This window comes from Pristiophorus japonicus, chromosome 3 (assembly GCF_044704955.1).
Source record: "Pristiophorus japonicus isolate sPriJap1 chromosome 3, sPriJap1.hap1, whole genome shotgun sequence".
Classification (NCBI taxonomy): domain Eukaryota; kingdom Metazoa; phylum Chordata; class Chondrichthyes; family Pristiophoridae; genus Pristiophorus; species Pristiophorus japonicus.
Window position 1 is genome coordinate 116,709,978 of NC_091979.1, and position 16,713 is coordinate 116,726,690.

A 16,713-nucleotide genomic window follows, 5' to 3' on the forward strand; every position below is an offset into this window, starting at 1 on the left:
CCAGTGGTCTGAAGTCATGAAGCGTCTATGGACACTGGAGCCAGGAGGTGAGGGTGACACTGCTGGCAATGATGACCTCAATGATTTGGTCCTTCATCCACTCTGGAGGGCCTCCTGGCTCCTGTGGCACAAAGCTGGAGTGGTGCGTGCGAGACCGAAGCCATTGTCTTTGGTCCCCGCCACAAACTGCATTCCCTAGACACCGATTCCATCCCTCTCCCTAGCATCTGTCTGAGGCCGAACCAGACTGTTTGCAACCTAGGGGTCATATTTGACCCTGAAATGAGCTTCCAGCCACATATCCGTGGCATAACTAAAACTGTCTATTTCCACTTCCGTAGCATTGCACGTCTCCACCCTTGCCTCAGCTCATCTGCTGCTGAAACCCTCATCCATGCCTTTGTTACCTCCTAGACTTGACTAATCCAACACACTCCTGGCTGGCCTTCTACATTCTACCCTACGTAAGCTTGAGGTCATCCAAAACGCAGCAGCCCGCGTCCTAACACATACCAAGTCCCGTTCACCCATCACCCCTGTGCTCACTGACCAACATTGGCTCCTGGTTAAGCAATGTCTTGATTTCAAAATTCTCATCCATGTTTACAAATCCCTCCATGGCCTCGCCCCTCCCTATCTCTGTAATCTCCTTCAGCCTCACAAATCCCCCCGAGATAGCATCCCTGATTATGACTACTCAACTGTCGATGGCCATGCCTTCAGCTGTCTGGGTCCTAAGCTCTGGAACTCCCTCCCTAACCCACTCTGCCTCTCTATATCTCTTTTTTCCTTTAAGACGCACCTTAAAACCTCTTTGACCAGACTTTTGGCCATTGCCGTAATTTTATCTTATGTGGCTCGGTGTCAATTTTTGTTTTAACCTTATAACAGTCTTGTGAATTGCCTTGGGACATTTTACTACATTAAAGGCGCTATAGAAATACAAGTTGTTATTGTAGTGCTTTCCCCATTTTTTGAGGTTCGGAAGGGAACTGAAGATTCCTAGTTGGAACATCTTTTTAATGTTAATGTTTTTTTAAAGGCAGTAAGGACTGAAAAATGCATTTTTTTCACTTGATTTAAATTTTTATTAGTTCTGAATGCATTACCCCTTTAATTGCCCACAATTCATTGTAAACTCCACAGCCTCGTTCCCAGAGGCTGTAAGAAGCTGCGATGCCGCTCCTGGACAGGAACTTTGGGTTGGATGCCTCCACTAATGCCACCAGGAGAGCGTTACACGATAAGTTAGCACTGCTCTACAAATCTCCAGCCTCCAGTGCAAATTTCTGCCCAGTAGCGCGGCGGCCATTTTCAGCGGCCTAAACCTGAGGCCGTGGTGACATCGGTAGGTTTCTGTCAATGCCCAATTTCTGGCCTTTTGTATCTTGACTAATTTATGATCAAACAACCTGGACTGTATCTCTCAGACAAACAGGCTCCTATCTCCATTTTGAAGTTTGATAGGGAACAATTGCTTTTATTTTCACTCAAGTTATTTAAAAATTGTATAACATAAAATACAGAAAATTGGCATTTTGTCATAATTTCTTTGTTTGCTATTTGAACCCATTTAAAATCTCATGGTCTTTTCAGAATATTCATACATCACATTATTATGGTATAGACTGTTTTGAATCTTGGATGTTAAGATTATTAGGACATATAAGCATAATTTATCTTTGAGAAATAATTACATTTGGGTTCTGAACATTGTTCTAGACTTGGCCTTGAACGATCTGAAACAGCCGAGGAGGCAGTTGACACCCTTGCTGATCTGCTGGAGAAACATGGACAGGGTGGAAATTGTATGGAAGATGAAGTTACATTTACCTATCACAACAGCTTTTTGATTGCTGACAAGAAGGAAGCCTGGGTTTTAGAAACTGTTGGTAAATACTGGGCAGCAGAAAAAGTTGAAGGTACGTACAGATATTTGTGCAGATTTTGCAATTCCGCAGCAAAGGGATGATGCTCACCGCTGATTTCGAAAAAAGAAATAGTGGGCTCTAGAACGTAGATGTCCTCTATTCCAACATCACTTTGAATTTGGCAGCTTCTATAGGGGATCTGTGGCATTCAGCAACAGGGTAGGCAGCAGGGAGACTAATTGGTCAATTGGATTGAAGAATTCTCAGATAGCAAAGCAGGAAGTAAAAAGCATGGAATATAATTCACATTTTAATCATTTTACAGAAAGCAAAATAAAAATTGGGACATACACTTGGGATTAAGGGAGAAACTGATATCATAAACAAACATAATTTTTAAAATTATATTAAAAATCATGCAATTTTAAAATGTTTTTCATGGAATGAGATGCCATATTTGTTCAGGACCAAAGAGGTTGTTCAGCAGTAATTATGACTTAGTATGCCATTAAAAATTCAGTTACTCCTGATTAAACAAGGCTTAACATTTTTGTTGATTTTTACAGCGAGAATAGTGAGTAGAAAGTTGGAAGTTCATGTCATATCACTGATTCGGTGTTGATTGTATCTGCAAAAGCACACCCTGAGGAGCAAGGTATCACTGGTAGCAACTTCCGGATTTCCGCATTTAACTGCGCATGTGCGGATGCCAGATGATGCTGTCAATTTTACACAGTAATGATGGCGAGTGCTGGCAGTTTCGCTGTCATTACAACTGCAAATTCCGCGTCACTATATTATCAATGGGTTTGACGAAGGGTCATCGACCTGAAATGTTAACTCTGTTTCCCTCTCCACAGATGCTGCCTGACCTGCTGAGTATTTCCTGCATATTCTGTTTTTATTTCAGATTCCAGCATTCGCATTAGTTTGCTTTTACATTATGTTATCAATCTGATTTTGGGCCAGAATTTAGTGTCTTCGACGGCGTGCACTCTGCTTATGCCATCGTAATCCTTCTGAAAGACCCTGCAAGTTCCGGATTTTCGCACACGACCCAGAACTTGCAATCTATCATTGACCGATCACACAAACTGACTGGAAAATCAGTTTCGCTGGCGCAGAGTTGGGCTATTTGCCCAGCAATTGCCTACGAAACTCTTACAGCTGGTTAAAGCAGGCATTGGACCTGCTTTCACCAGCGTAAGGCTTATTATAAATCTTAAATTAAAATGTTATAATTTAAAAAAATAAAGATGGACAAACACTTAAAATGAGTTTATGCAAATATTGACACGGATTAAAATGTTTAAAGTTATTTTTATTGTATCTGGTGCAATGAAGGGACTTTTAATTAAATTTGAAAATCAGAACATTTTATATTTATTAAAATTGTTTAATTATTTGAGGATTCCATTGCATGTCATTAGGGGATTCCGTTCAAAAAGGACTGCAATGGAATCCTCCTTTTTCATTGGAAGACCCGGCTCACGTGATCCCAGGGATACTTCCCAACTGTTTGCGTCCTTGGGATCCGTGGGCTTTTACGCAAATATACACATGGAGGCTCAAGACCAGAACTTTCCATAGCTTTGCAGCCGGGAGGTAAATTCGTAGATGTTTTGTGGGTCGGCGACGTACTCTGGAGATTCGCCTCCGACCGCAAATTCAGGGCCAGTGTCAATAAGCATTTCCTTTTTAAACTAAAACTGAAAACAGCTGCAGTTGCTGAATTAAGTTATGATACAGCTGACATCTTACAGTTAATTGCTTTAAAGATGATTTAAATGATGTGTATCAGAACTTTTGCAATAAAGTAATCTTGTTAAATGTTACTCTAGGGGAAAAAAAACAGGAGAAATATTTAGTTAAGAGCCGATAAATAAAATAATACTCATCTCTCAATTTAAAAAAAATCAATTGCCAGCCAAACTCAAAATGCCATTAGCAGCAGAACAGAATTTGCTCTTGATGCCACCAGTTGTCCTGCAATTGTTTTTAATCACTATGTGAAGTTCAATATAGTAGCTGCTTTTTTGTGAACTTTGTACCCATGATTTCTCTCCATTGTTCCGGTGCTGCCTTGCTTGTTACATTTATCTCCGATTTCTTTATCGCTATCTTGTTCTCATCCCACAGTTTCTCACTTCTCAGTCATAGTGAGGCAAAACCTCATCTTGTGGATTCTTGCTGACTTGCCAGCTGTATTCTCCCCCTGTGGCTTGTTGCTACTACATGAGCTCTTGTCTAAATTGGGGTGGTGGGGGATGGAAAGATTAGGCACATACAGACATCATTTTTAAGGTGTTGGATAATGTGTTAGCAGGTGGTAAGAATGAAATCCTTGGTATTGGAGTCGTGGGAGCAGAAGGCAGTGCAGGTGTATTTGGTCACAGCATGATTATGTGCAGAGGACTATTCATATGATTAACGTGTAGGATGGTTGATGAACAGTGGTGTACATTTAAGGAGATATTTCACAACTCTCAAGAAAAATATATTCCAGTAAGGAGGAAAGGGTGTAAGAGAAAAGATAGCCATCTGTGGCTAACTAAAGAAATAAAGAACGGTATCCAAATAAAAACAAGGGCCTATAAAGTGGCCAAAACTAGTAGGAGGACAAAAGATTGGAAAGCTTTTAAAAGCCAGCAAAGAATGATTACAAAAATGATTAAGAAAGGGAAGATAGACTATGAAAGTAAACTAGCACAAAATATAAAAACAGATAACAAAAGTTTCTATAGGTATATAAAAAGGAAGAGTGGCTAAAGTAAATGTTGGTCCCTTAGAGGACAAGACTGGGGAATTAGTAATGGGCAACATGGAGATGACAGAAACTCTGAATTTTGTATCAGTCTTAACGGTAGAGGACACTAACAATATCCCAACAGTGGATAGTCAAGGGGCTATGGGGGGAGGAACTTAACACAATCACAATCACTAAGGAAGTGGTACTCAGTAAGATAATGGAACTAAAGGTGGATAAATCCCCTGGACCTGATGGCTTGCATCCTAGGGTCTTAAGAGAAGTAGCGGCAGCGACAGTGGATGCATTGGTGGTAATTTACCAAAATTCCCTGGATTCTGGGGAGGTCCCAGCAGATTAGAAAACTGCAATGTAATGCCCCTATTTAAAAAAGGAGGCAGACAAAAAGCAGGAAACTATAGACCAGTTAGCCTAACATCTGTGGTTGGGAAAATGTTGGAGTCCATTATTAAAGAAGCAGTAGCAGGACATTTGGAAAAGCATAATTCGGTCAGGCAGAGTCAGCATGGATTTATGAAGGGGAAGTCATGTTTGACAAATTTGCTGGAATTCTTTGAGGATGTAACGAACAGGGTGAATAAAGGGGAACCAGTCCACGTGGTGTATTTGGACTTCCAGAAAGCATTTGACAAGGTGCCACATAAAAGGTTACTGCACAAGATAAAAGTTCATGGGGTTGGGGGTAATATATTAGCATGGATAGAAGATTGTTTTCTGTTCGTTAGCCAGAGAGTCGGGATAAATGGTTCATTCTTGGGTTGGCAATCAGTAACTAGTGGAGTGCTGCAGGGATCATTGCTGTAACCCCAACTATTTACAATCTATATTAATGACTTGGAAGAAGGGACTGAGTGTAACGTAGCCAAGTTTGCTGACGATACAAAGATGGGAGGTAAAGCAATGTGTGAGGAGGACACAGAAAATCTGCAAAAGGACATAGGCAGGCTAAGTGAGTGGGCAAAAATTTGGCAGGTGGGGTATAATGTTGGAAAGTCTGAGGTCATGCACTTTGGCAAAAAAAAATCAAAGAACAAGTTATTATTTAAATGCATTGCAAAGTGCTGCAGTACAGCGGGACCTGGGGGTACTTGTGCATGAAACACAAAAGGTTAGTATGCAGGTACAGCAAGTGATCAGGAAGGCCAATGGAATCGTGGCCTTTATTGCAAAGGGGATGGAGTATAAAAGCAGGGAAGTCTTGCTACAGTTATACAGGGTATTGGTGAGGTCACACCTGGAATACAGCGTGTAGTTTTGGTTTCCATATTTACAAAAGGATATACTTGCTTTGGAGGCAGTTCAGGGAAGGTTCACTAGGTTGATTTCGGAGATAAGGGGGTTGACTTATGAGGAAAGGTTGAGTGCCTCTACTCATTGGAATTCAGAAGATTGAGAAGTGATCTTATCGAAACGTATAAGATTATGAGGGCTTGACAAGGTGGATGCAGAGAGAATGTTTCCACTGATGGGGGAGACTAGAACTAGGGAGCATAATCTTGAAATAAGGGGCCGTCCATTTAAAACTAAGATAAGGAGAAATTTATTTTCTCAGAGGGTTGTGGATCTGTGGAATTCACTGCCTCAGAGAGCTGTGGAAGCTGGGACATTGAATAAATTTAAGACAGAGATAGACAGTTTCTTAACCGATAAGGGGTTATGGGGAGCGGACAGGAAAGAGGACCTGAGTCCATGATCGGATCAGCCAAGGTCGTATTAAATGGCGGAGCAGGCTCGAGGGGCCGTATGGCCTACTCCTGCTCCTATTTTTTATGTTCTTATGTGTGGATGGGGACTTGGGAGACGGTATTGTCAGTAAGCTGGTATTTGGCTCTAGCAGCCTGAGAAGGGGTTTCAGCAGTAGTATATCCTCCTCTTTGTCATCAAACTGATGACGCGGGCGGGTTTGACATTCACCCTGTTTCCTGCCTGCTCAAAACCGCTCGCAGTTCAAAGTTCCTTTCCCCATGCTTATGCAGTCAATTGGCCTGCAATCAATTGCACAGGCTTTCTGGATTATTAAATATAATCCGGTAACCAATATTGTCTCTTCCCCCACCATCTGTTGCTAGTAGCAGTTAACAGGTGTCTCTGTTAGTCTGGTGTAATTCATACATTAAATATTATTAAATTTCTTCAGATCGTATTTGGCGGGTATATAGAAGTGTATCAGTGGAAAATCCAATAAACGGGGACCCAGCAGAGAACATCTCTGTCCAATTTTGTGCCGCTGCCCAGAAATTGATGAAAGGAAAGCAGAAAAACTCAACCCACAAAAAGGAGCAAAGTCAGCAACTCTATATTTGTAGATGTTGTTGATTTTTGTAAGGATGTCATAATAATAATTTATTGATTATTAGATCTACGGTCATAATTATAAAATAGGCATTGGAAAGTAATGTTAACTGTGACATTTATTTTGCTAGGCTTTTAGAATGTTATAAAATTAATAATTAACAGTAAACAATGAAAACATGCATAATTTGTGAATCATGTACGTCCTTTTGTTTTTATACTTAGAAGGGGTGCGGAATATTTCCAACCAGCTTTCCATAACAACGAAGATTAATAAAGAGCACCCAGAAATGAGGAGTTACGCAAAGAGTCAAGGCTGGTGGGATGGTAAAATAGAGTTCAATTTCACTGCTGTGTATTCCTATCAGGACACTGCTAGAATGAATGAATCTGGTAATCGATATTGTACTGGCCTCCAGCTTCTTAATAAGCATAAAGGTAATTAACAAACAAGAAAATTAACATTGAAATAGGGCAATCATACATAGATTAGTTAATTAATATATTCTCTTAACAAACATTCTTCTAATTGAGTGAGTTCCAGAGCTTGGGGCTGAGGCAGCAGAAGGCACGGCCACCAATGGTTGAGCAATTATAATCAGGGATGCTCAAGAGGGCAGAATTAGAGGAGCGCAAACATCTCGGGGGGGGGTTATGGGGCTGGAGGAGATTACAGAGATAGGGAGGGGCGAGGCCATGGAGGGATTTAAAAATAAGGATGAGAATTTTGAAATCGAAGTGTTGCTTAAGTGGAGGTCAGCAAGCACAAGGGTGATGGGTGAGCGGGACTTGGTGCAAGTTAGTACACAGGCAGACGAGTTTTGGATCACCTCTAGTTTACGTAGGGTAGAATGTGGGAGGCTAGCCAGGAGTACGTTGGAATAGTCAAGTCTAGAGGTAACAAAGGCATGGATGAGGGCTTCAGCAGTGGATGAGCTGAGGCAAGGGTGGAGACGGGTGATGTTACGGAGGTGGAAATAAGTGGTTGCAAACAGTCTGGTTCAGCCTCAGACAGAAGTTGGGCGAGGGATGGAGTCAGTGGCAAGGGAACGGAGTTTGTGGCAGTGACTGAAAACAATGGCTTTGGTCTTCCTATATTCAATTGGAGAACATTTCTGCTCATCCAGTACTGGATGCCGGCCAAGCAGTCTGACAATTTAGAGACCGTGGAGGGGTCGAGAGAAGTGGTATTGAGGTAGAGCTGGGTGTCATCAACGTACATATGGAAACTGACACTGTTTTTGGCAAGGGGCAACATGTAGATGTGAAATAGGAGGGGACCCAGGGCGGGAAGAGAAGTCGTTGCAGATGATTCTCTGGCTACAGTTAGATAGATAAGAATGGAACCAGGCAAATGCAGTCCCACCCAGCTGGGTGATGGTGGAGAGGCGTTGGAGAAGGATAGAGTGGTCAACTGCGTCAATGGCTGCAGACATGTCAAGAAGGACGAGGAAGGATAGTTTGCCTTTGTCACAGTCACAAAGGATATCATTTGTGACTTTGAAAGCCGTTTTGGTACTGTGGCAGGCGTGGAATCCGTATTGGAAGGATTCAAACATGGAAATCCAGGAAAGATAGGCATGGATTTGGGAGGCGACAACACGTTTAAGGACTTTGGAGAGGAAAGGGAGGTTGGAGATGGGGCGGTAGTTTGCAAGGATGGAGGGGTCAAAGGTTTGTATTTTGAGAGGGGTGATAACAGCAGATTTGAGGGAAGGGGGACAGTACCTGAGTCAGCTAACATGGGAGCCAGAAAAGGAAGTTGGGTGGTCAGCAGTTTGGTAGAAATAGAGTCAAGGGAGCAGGAAGTGGGTCTCCTGGATAAGATGAGCTCGGAGAGGTCATGAGGAGATTGGAGAGAAGCTGGAGAAAGATGTGAGCTCTGGGCTAGGGCAGGGGGGATCATTAGAGGAAGTTTGGCCCGGTGAGCTAGGGGAAGGAAGGGAAGAGGCAGAGGTCACCAAACGGATGGTCTCAATTTTATAGAGACAAAGAAGTCCATGAGCTCCTCACACTTAAATTGTCGGAGGTGAGGGTGGAGACTGGGGAGAGAGGTTTAAAGAGGCAGTTTGTAGTGGAGAATAGAATGATTCTGGAATAGTGAGCGATTTTGGCAGACGAGAGCAGGACCCAATAGTGCTTTATGTGGTCCAACTATATCTGGTGGTGAATGGCTAAACCAGTTGTCCGCCATATCCGTTCAAGTCTGCGTCCCTTGGATTTAAGGGAGCGAGGATCAGGGCTGTACCAGAGGGAACGGTCAGGATGAGAGAGAGAGTTTTTTTTTTAAAAACAGGGACTAGGGCATCAAAGGTGGTGGTGAGGGTATAATTGAGCAGATCGGCAGCTGCAGAAATGTCATGGTGAATGGAGGGCCAAAGGCTAGACAAGTGGGAGTTCATAAGTGCAGTTGTAAGAGAGTTGGGAGAGAGTTTTTTCCAGGGATGGACACAGTGGGAGGTAGGGTTGGGGGAGGGGCGAAGGGGTGGTGTGGGTGGAGAGCGATACGAGGAAGTGGTCAGAGATAGCCTTATCTATGATTGACACAATGGGAGTAGCGATGTCACGAGAGATGGCAAGGTCAAGGGGGTCGCTGTGAATATGGGTTGGAGAGTTTATACATGGAGGAAGAGATTAAGGGAGGATAGGAGGCTAGTGAACTCAGAGGAGAGAGAGCATGATGAATTGAGATGGATGTTGAAAGCACCCGAGGATGAGAAGTCATTCGGTGCAGAGGCTGAGGGAGGAAAGTAGTGAAGAAATATCGGTAATAACATTTTTATGGTACTTGGGTGAGCGGCAGAGAATGATAATTTTAAATGAGAGGTGAGAGGGGTGGAATAATAACTTATTTATACAGCACCTTTAACATAGTAAAACATCCCAAGGCGCTTCACAACAGTGTTACAAGACAAAACATAAATTTGATACTGAGCCACAAAAGAAGAAATTAAGGCAGATGACCAAAAGCTTATTTAAAGAGGTAGGTTTTAAGGATCATCTTAAAGGAGGAAATGAGGTAGAGAGGCAGAGAGATTTAGGGAGGGAGTTCTAGAGCTTGGGGCCCAAAAAGCTGAAGGCATGGCCACTGATGATTGAGCAGTTATAATGAAGGATGTTCAAGAGACTTGTGGGATTGTGAGGCTGAAAAAGATTACAGAGATAGATGGGGCAAGGCCATGGAGTGATTTGTAAACAAGGATGAGAATGTTGAAATCAAGGCATTGTTTAACTGGGAGCCAATGTAGGTCAGAAAGCACTGGGGTGATGGATGATCGTGACTTGGTGCAAGTTCGTACAAGGGCTGCTGAGTTTTGGATGACCTCAAGTTTGCGGAGTGTAGAATGTGGGAGGCCGGCCAGGAGTGAGTTGGAGTAGTCAAGTCTAGAGATAACAAAGGCATGAATGAAGGTTTCAGCAGCAGAAGACCTGAGGCAGGGGCGGAGGCGGGCAATGTTACGGAGGTGGAAAAAGGCGGTTTTAGTTATGCTGCGGATATGTGGCTGGAAACTCAATTCAGGGTCAAATATGACACCTAGGTTGCGAACAGTCTTGTTCACCCTCAGATTGATGCCAGGGAGAGGGATGGAGTCAGTGGTTAGGGAACGCAATTTGTGGTGAGGACCAAAGATAATGGCTTCGGTTTTCCCAATATTTAGTTGGAGAATATTTCTGCTCATCCAGTACTGGATGCCGGACAAGCAATCTGACAGTTTACATACCAAGCAGGGGTCGAGAGAAATGATGGAGAGGTAGAGCTGGGTGTCGTCAGTGTACATGTGCAAACTGACTCCATGTTTTCGGGTGATATCGCCAGGGGTCAGCACATAGATGATAAATAAGAGGGGGCCAAGGGAAGATCCTTGGGGGACACCAGAAGTAACGATATAGATAACGAATAGGGCGAGGTGCTGAAAGGAGGAGAAAGTGTCAGAGAAGTCAGGGGACAGACCAAGGTGTGATTTGCTGATGAGAGCCACACCACCACCACGGTGGTTTGAGCGGGCAAGTGGTGGAAGGTATAGCCAGGCGGGGAGGCTTCATTTAAGAGTAAGGAGTCAACGGCCCTCAACCTGGTTTCTGTCAGGGCCATGATGTCGATGCCATCATCCACGATAAGCTCATGGATGGGAAGGGCCTTGTTCGCAAGCGAACGGATGTTCTGGAGGGAGATTCGGAGGGGATCGGTGATGGCTGCCCCGCTGCCTGTGTCCACAGGGTCAACGCTTTTGGGGGGGGGGGGGGGGAGAGAGAGAAGAGTTGGACGGGCAGGAGATTGGCAAGATTAGCCTCCTTGGTCCTAAAGGTGCTATATAAATGCAAGTTCTTTTTTTACTTTAAAACTCTTCCACATTGCATGATTTAATGCAACAGTTAGTGACTAATTCGTTATCTTATTCTAATGCCATGAAGTTGTAATTTTAAGAACCAGCAGATGCAAGAATTGATTCCTGAAAGCTTGTAAATAATAGTAGGCTGTCTATTTTTCAATAATTTTTGTTATGAAGTGTTTGTCAGATAGTTACAATACTCTGGCTTCTGCCTTTATCATTACTTATTTTGTTTTTAAACATGGAAGTTGAGTTTATGTTATGTTTGTGCTTTATAATAGGAAACATTAGAATTGAAACCATGATGAATATTCTACGGGACAAAGAGAGTGGCATTAATATGGAGGGTGGCTTTATGACAACAGGGAGCATGGCCTCCATTCTACCCATGGACAACAGCCTACATTGCATTCATTTCTTTACAGGAACTCCTTATCCTGAGCGGTAAAGAGCATGTGACACTTCTATTGTACAAGCCATTCATTTAATTTTATCTTTAGTGTTAACACTTGTTGTCTACTAATGATCAGGCAAAATTAAACTTAAAAAAAAAAAGTTGCAAAAATCAAATCTGTACAGCCACAAAGAAAAAAAACAGATAAAAAATTCTTAAGAGTGAGAGGGGAGAGAGTGAGCCTGAGAGGAAACAGTGCGAGAGACCTACAGATAAAAGCGGGAGAGAGTCACTGAGAGTGGAGAGAGCAAGCCTGAGGGGAAACAGTGTGAGAGGCCAATTAGATTAAAGCGGGAGAACTGGAGGCAGAGAACCAGTGAGAGCAGAGAAAGCGAGCCTGAAGGCAAGTCCAAGTCAGAGTGTGAGCTGAATACTGAACACTGAGAAAGAAATTCAGGAGTGACGTCACTGCCACGTAGAGTGGATTGGTGAAGGGCAAGGCTAATAGTATTAGTTTGTTAGCTTGTTCCATTAAATTGTTCCTTTTTCACCGTTGTTGGTAATTCACTTGATAGTAGTTTCCATTGTGTTTTAGATTGAGAGATATCAATTCCAGTATTTTTAGTGAACTATTTTTTAACTATTTTAGTACCTCAGTCTTTTAGAGGTGAGTCTCTTAAGAGTTTTATAGGTCAGCATCTTAGACGTCTGTGTCAAGTGTTTTAGTTGTAAGGGTTTCAGTGATTTAGAGGTCAGTGGATTGACAATCTAGAAGGGTTAATACATAAGAACATAAGAAATAGGAGCAGGAGTAGGCCATTTAGAAACATAGAAATTTACAGCGCAGAAGGAGGCCATTCCGGCCCATTGTGTCCGTGCTGGCCGACAAAGAGCCACACGGCCCTTGGTCAGCAGCCCTAAAGGATACATATAAACCTGTGAATAATGACGGAAAGGCAAAAAGCACCCAATCCAACCAATCTGCCTCACCACAACTGCGACACCCCTTATACTAACACATTCTACACTCCACCCCAACCGGAGCCATGTGATCTCCTGGGAGAGGCAAAAACCAGATTTAAAAACCCAGGCCAATTTAGGGAGAAGAAATCTGGGAAAATTCCTCTCCAACCCATCCAGGCGATTGAAACTCGTCCAGGAGATCACCCTGGCCGTATTCTATTCCCTGCAGTACTTACCATTATATCTGCTCCCTCCAACAAAAGGTCATCCAGTCTAATCCCAATTACCAGCTATAGGTCCATAACTCTGCAGGTTACTGCACTTTAACTGCCCATCCAGCCATCTCTTAAAAGTAGTGAGGGTTTCTGCATTCACCACTCTTCCAGGCAACGAGTTCCAGATCCCCACAACCCTCTGCGTAAAGAAGCTCCTCCTCAAATCCCCTCTAAACCTTCCATCAACCCCCTCGTAATAGACCCCTCCACCAATGGAAATAGCCCCTTACTATCCACTATGTCCAGGCCCCTCAATATTTTGTACAGCTCAATGAGGCCTCCTCTCAATCTCCTCTGTTCCAATGAGAACAAACCCAGCCTATCCAATCTGTCCTCATAACGAAGATTCTCCATTCCAGGCAGCATCCTAGTAAATCTCCTCTGCACCCTCTCTAGTGCAATCACGTCCTTCCTATAATACGGTGACCAGAACTGCACGCAATACTCAGCTGTGGCCTAACCAAAGTATTATACAATTTAAGCATAACCTCCCTGCTCTTATATTCTATGCCTTGGACAATACAGGCAAGCATTCCGTATGCCTTCTTAACCACCTTATCCACCTGGTCTGCTACTTTCAGGGATCTGTGGACAAGCACTCCAAGGTCCCTTTGTTCATCTACACTATTAAGTGGCTTACTGCTTAATGTGTATACCCTTTCCTTATTAGCCCTTCCAAAGTTCATCACCTCACACTTCTCTGAATTAAATTCCATTTGCCACTGCTCTGCCCACCTGACCAGTAGATTGATATCCTCCAACAGCCCATGACTTTCCTCTTCATTATCAACCACACAGCCAATTTTAGTGTCATCTGCAAACTTCTTAATCATAATTCCTATATTCAAATCTAAATTGTTGATCTATACCACAAAAAGCAAGGGTCCCAGTACTGAGCCCTATGGAACCCCACTGGAAACATCCTTCCAGTCATAAAAACATCCATCAATCATTACCCTTTGCTTCCTTCCTCCAAGCCAATTTTGGATCCAACTTGACTCATTGCGAGAGGGATGGAGTACAAAAGCAGGGAGGTCCTTCTGCAACTGTATAGGGTATTGGTGAGGCCGCACCTGGAGTACTGCGTGCAGTTTTGGTCACCTTATTTAAGGAAGATATACTAGCTTTGGAGGGGGTACAGAGGCGATTCACGAGGCTGATTCCGGAGATGAGGGGGTTACCTTATGATGATAGATTGAGTAGACTGGGTCTTTACTCGTTGGAGTTCAGAAGGATGAGGGGTGATCTTATAGAAACATTTAAAATAATGAAAGGGATAGACAAGATGGAGGCAGAGAGGTTGTTTCCACTGGTCGGGGAGACGAGAACTAGGGGGCACAGCCTCAAAATACGGGGGAGCCAATTTAAAACCGAGTTGAGAAGGAATTTCTTCTCCCAGAGGGTTGTGAATCTGTGAAATTCTCGGCCCAAGGAAGCAGTTGAGGCTAGCTCATTGAATGTATTCAAGTCACAGATAGATTTTTAACCAATAAGGGAATTGAGGGTTATGGGGAGCGGGCAGGTAAGTGGAGCTGAGTCCACGGCCAGATCAGCCATGATCTTGTTGAATGGCGGAGCAGGCTCGAGGGGCTAGATGGCCGACTCCTGTTCCTAATTCTTATGTTCTTATGTTCTTTGTCCTTTATCCCATGGGCTTTAACTTTCATGACCAGTCTATCATGTGGGACCTTATCAAAAGCTTTGCTAAAGTCCATATATACTATATCGTACGCACTACTCTCATCGATCCTCTTGGTTACCTCCTCAAAAAATTCAATCGGGTTAGCCAGACACGATCTTCCCTTAAAAATCCGTGCTACTGTCCCTAATTAATCCTTGCCTTTCCAAATGCAGATTTATTCTGTCCTTCAGGATTTTTTCCAATAATTTTCCCATCATTGAGGTTAAGCTGAGAGACCTGTAATTACTCGGCCTGTCTTTTTCTCCCTTCTTAAGCATTATCAGTCCTCCAATCCTCCGGCACCATGCCCAGATTTGACCCCTCGAGCCTGCTCCGCCATTCAATAAGATCATGGCTGATCTGATCTTGGCCTCAACTCCACTTCCCTGCCCGCTCCTCATAACTCTTGACTCCCTTATCGTTCAAAAATCTGTCTCTATCTCCACCTTAAATATATTTAATGACCCAGCCTCCGCAGCTCTCTGGGGTAGAAAATTCCAAAGATTCACGACCCTCAGAAGAAATTCCTTCTCATTTCCGTTTTAAATGGGTGACCCCTTATTCTGAAACTATGCCCCCTAGTTCTAGATTCCCCCACGAGGGGAAACATCCTCTCTGTAACTACCCTGTCAAGCCCCCTCAGAAACGTACACGTTTCAATAAGATCATCTCTCATTCTTCTAAACTCCAATGAGTATAGGCCCAACCTGCTCAACCTTTCTTCAGAAGACAACCCCTTCATCTCAAGAATCGACCTCTCAATGCAAGTATATCCCTCCTTAAATAGGGAGACCAAAACTGTACGCAGTGCTCCAGGTATGGTCTCACCAACGCCCTGCACAGTTGTAGCAGGACTTAGATAGAAACATAGAAACATAAAAAATAGGTGCAGGAGTAGACCATTTGACCCTTTGAGCCTGTATCACCATTCAATAAGATTATGGCTGATCATTCACCTCAGTACCCCTTTCCTGCTTTCTCTCCATATCCCTTGATCCCTTTAGCCGTAAGGGCCATATCTAACTCACTCTTGAATATATCCAATGAACTGGCATCAACAGCTCTCTGTGGTAGGGAATTCCACAGGTTAACAACTCTGAGTGAAGAAGTTTCTCCTCATCTCAGTCCTAAATGGCTTACCCCTTATCCTTAGACTATGTCCTCTGGTTCTGTACTTCCCCAACATCGGGAACATTCTTCCTGCATCGAACCTATCCAGTCCCGTCAGAATTTTATATGTTTCTATGAGATCCCCTTTCATTCTTCTAAACTCCAGTGAATACAGGCCCAGTCGATCCAGTCTCTCCTCATATGTCAGTCCTGCCATCCTGGAAATCAGTCTGGTGAACCTTCGCTGCACTCCCTCAATAGCAAGAATGTCCTTCCTCAGATTAGGAGACCAAAACTGAACATAATATTCCAGGTGAGGCTTCACTAAGGCCCTGTACAACTGCAGTAAGACCTCCCTGCTCCTATACTCAAATCCCCGAGATATGAAGGCCAACATGATGCCATTTGCCTTCTTCACCGTTTGCTGTACCTGCATGCCAACTTTCAATGACTGATGTACCATGACACCCAGGTTTCGCTGCATCTCCCCTTTTCCTAATCTGCCGCCATTCAGATAATATCCTGCCTTCGTGTTTTTGCCACCAAAAGTGGATAACCTCACATTTATCCACATTATGCTGCATCTGCTATGCGTTTGCCCACTTACCTAACCTGTCCAAGTCAGCCTGCAGCCTTTTAGCCTCCTCCTTACAGCTCTCGCCGCCATCCAGCTTAGTGTCATCTGCAAACTTGGAGATATTACACTCAATTCCCTCATCTAAATCATTAATGTATATTGTAAATAGCTGGGGTCCCAGCACTGAGCCCTGCGGCACCCCACTAGTCATTGCCTGCCATTCTGAAAAGGACCCGTTTATCCTGACTCTCTGCTTCCTGTCTGCCAACCAGTTCTCTATCCACGTCAGTACCATGTGCTTTACCCCCAATACCATGTGCTTTAATTTTGCACACCAATCTCTTTTGTGTGGGACCTTGTCAAAAGCCTTTTGAAAGTCCAAATACACCACATCCACTGGTTCTCCCTTGTCCACTCTACTAGTTACATCCTCAAAGAATTCTAGAAGATTT

At 43.5% G+C, this 16,713-nt stretch overlaps 1 protein-coding gene across 2 annotated transcripts in view; it reads left to right on the forward strand.

The window, feature by feature from the left end:
* Window positions 1-16,713, forward strand: part of scrn3 (secernin 3) — a 48,278-nt gene that overhangs the window by 13,384 nt on the left and 18,181 nt on the right. For both annotated transcript variants that reach the window (XM_070875742.1, XM_070875741.1), the window contains exons 4-6: window positions 1,723-1,922; window positions 7,156-7,368; window positions 11,543-11,705. In XM_070875742.1, the coding sequence (XP_070731843.1) occupies window positions 1,723-1,922; window positions 7,156-7,368; window positions 11,543-11,705 (576 nt within the window). The remainder of the gene's footprint in view (window positions 1-1,722; window positions 1,923-7,155; window positions 7,369-11,542; window positions 11,706-16,713) is intronic.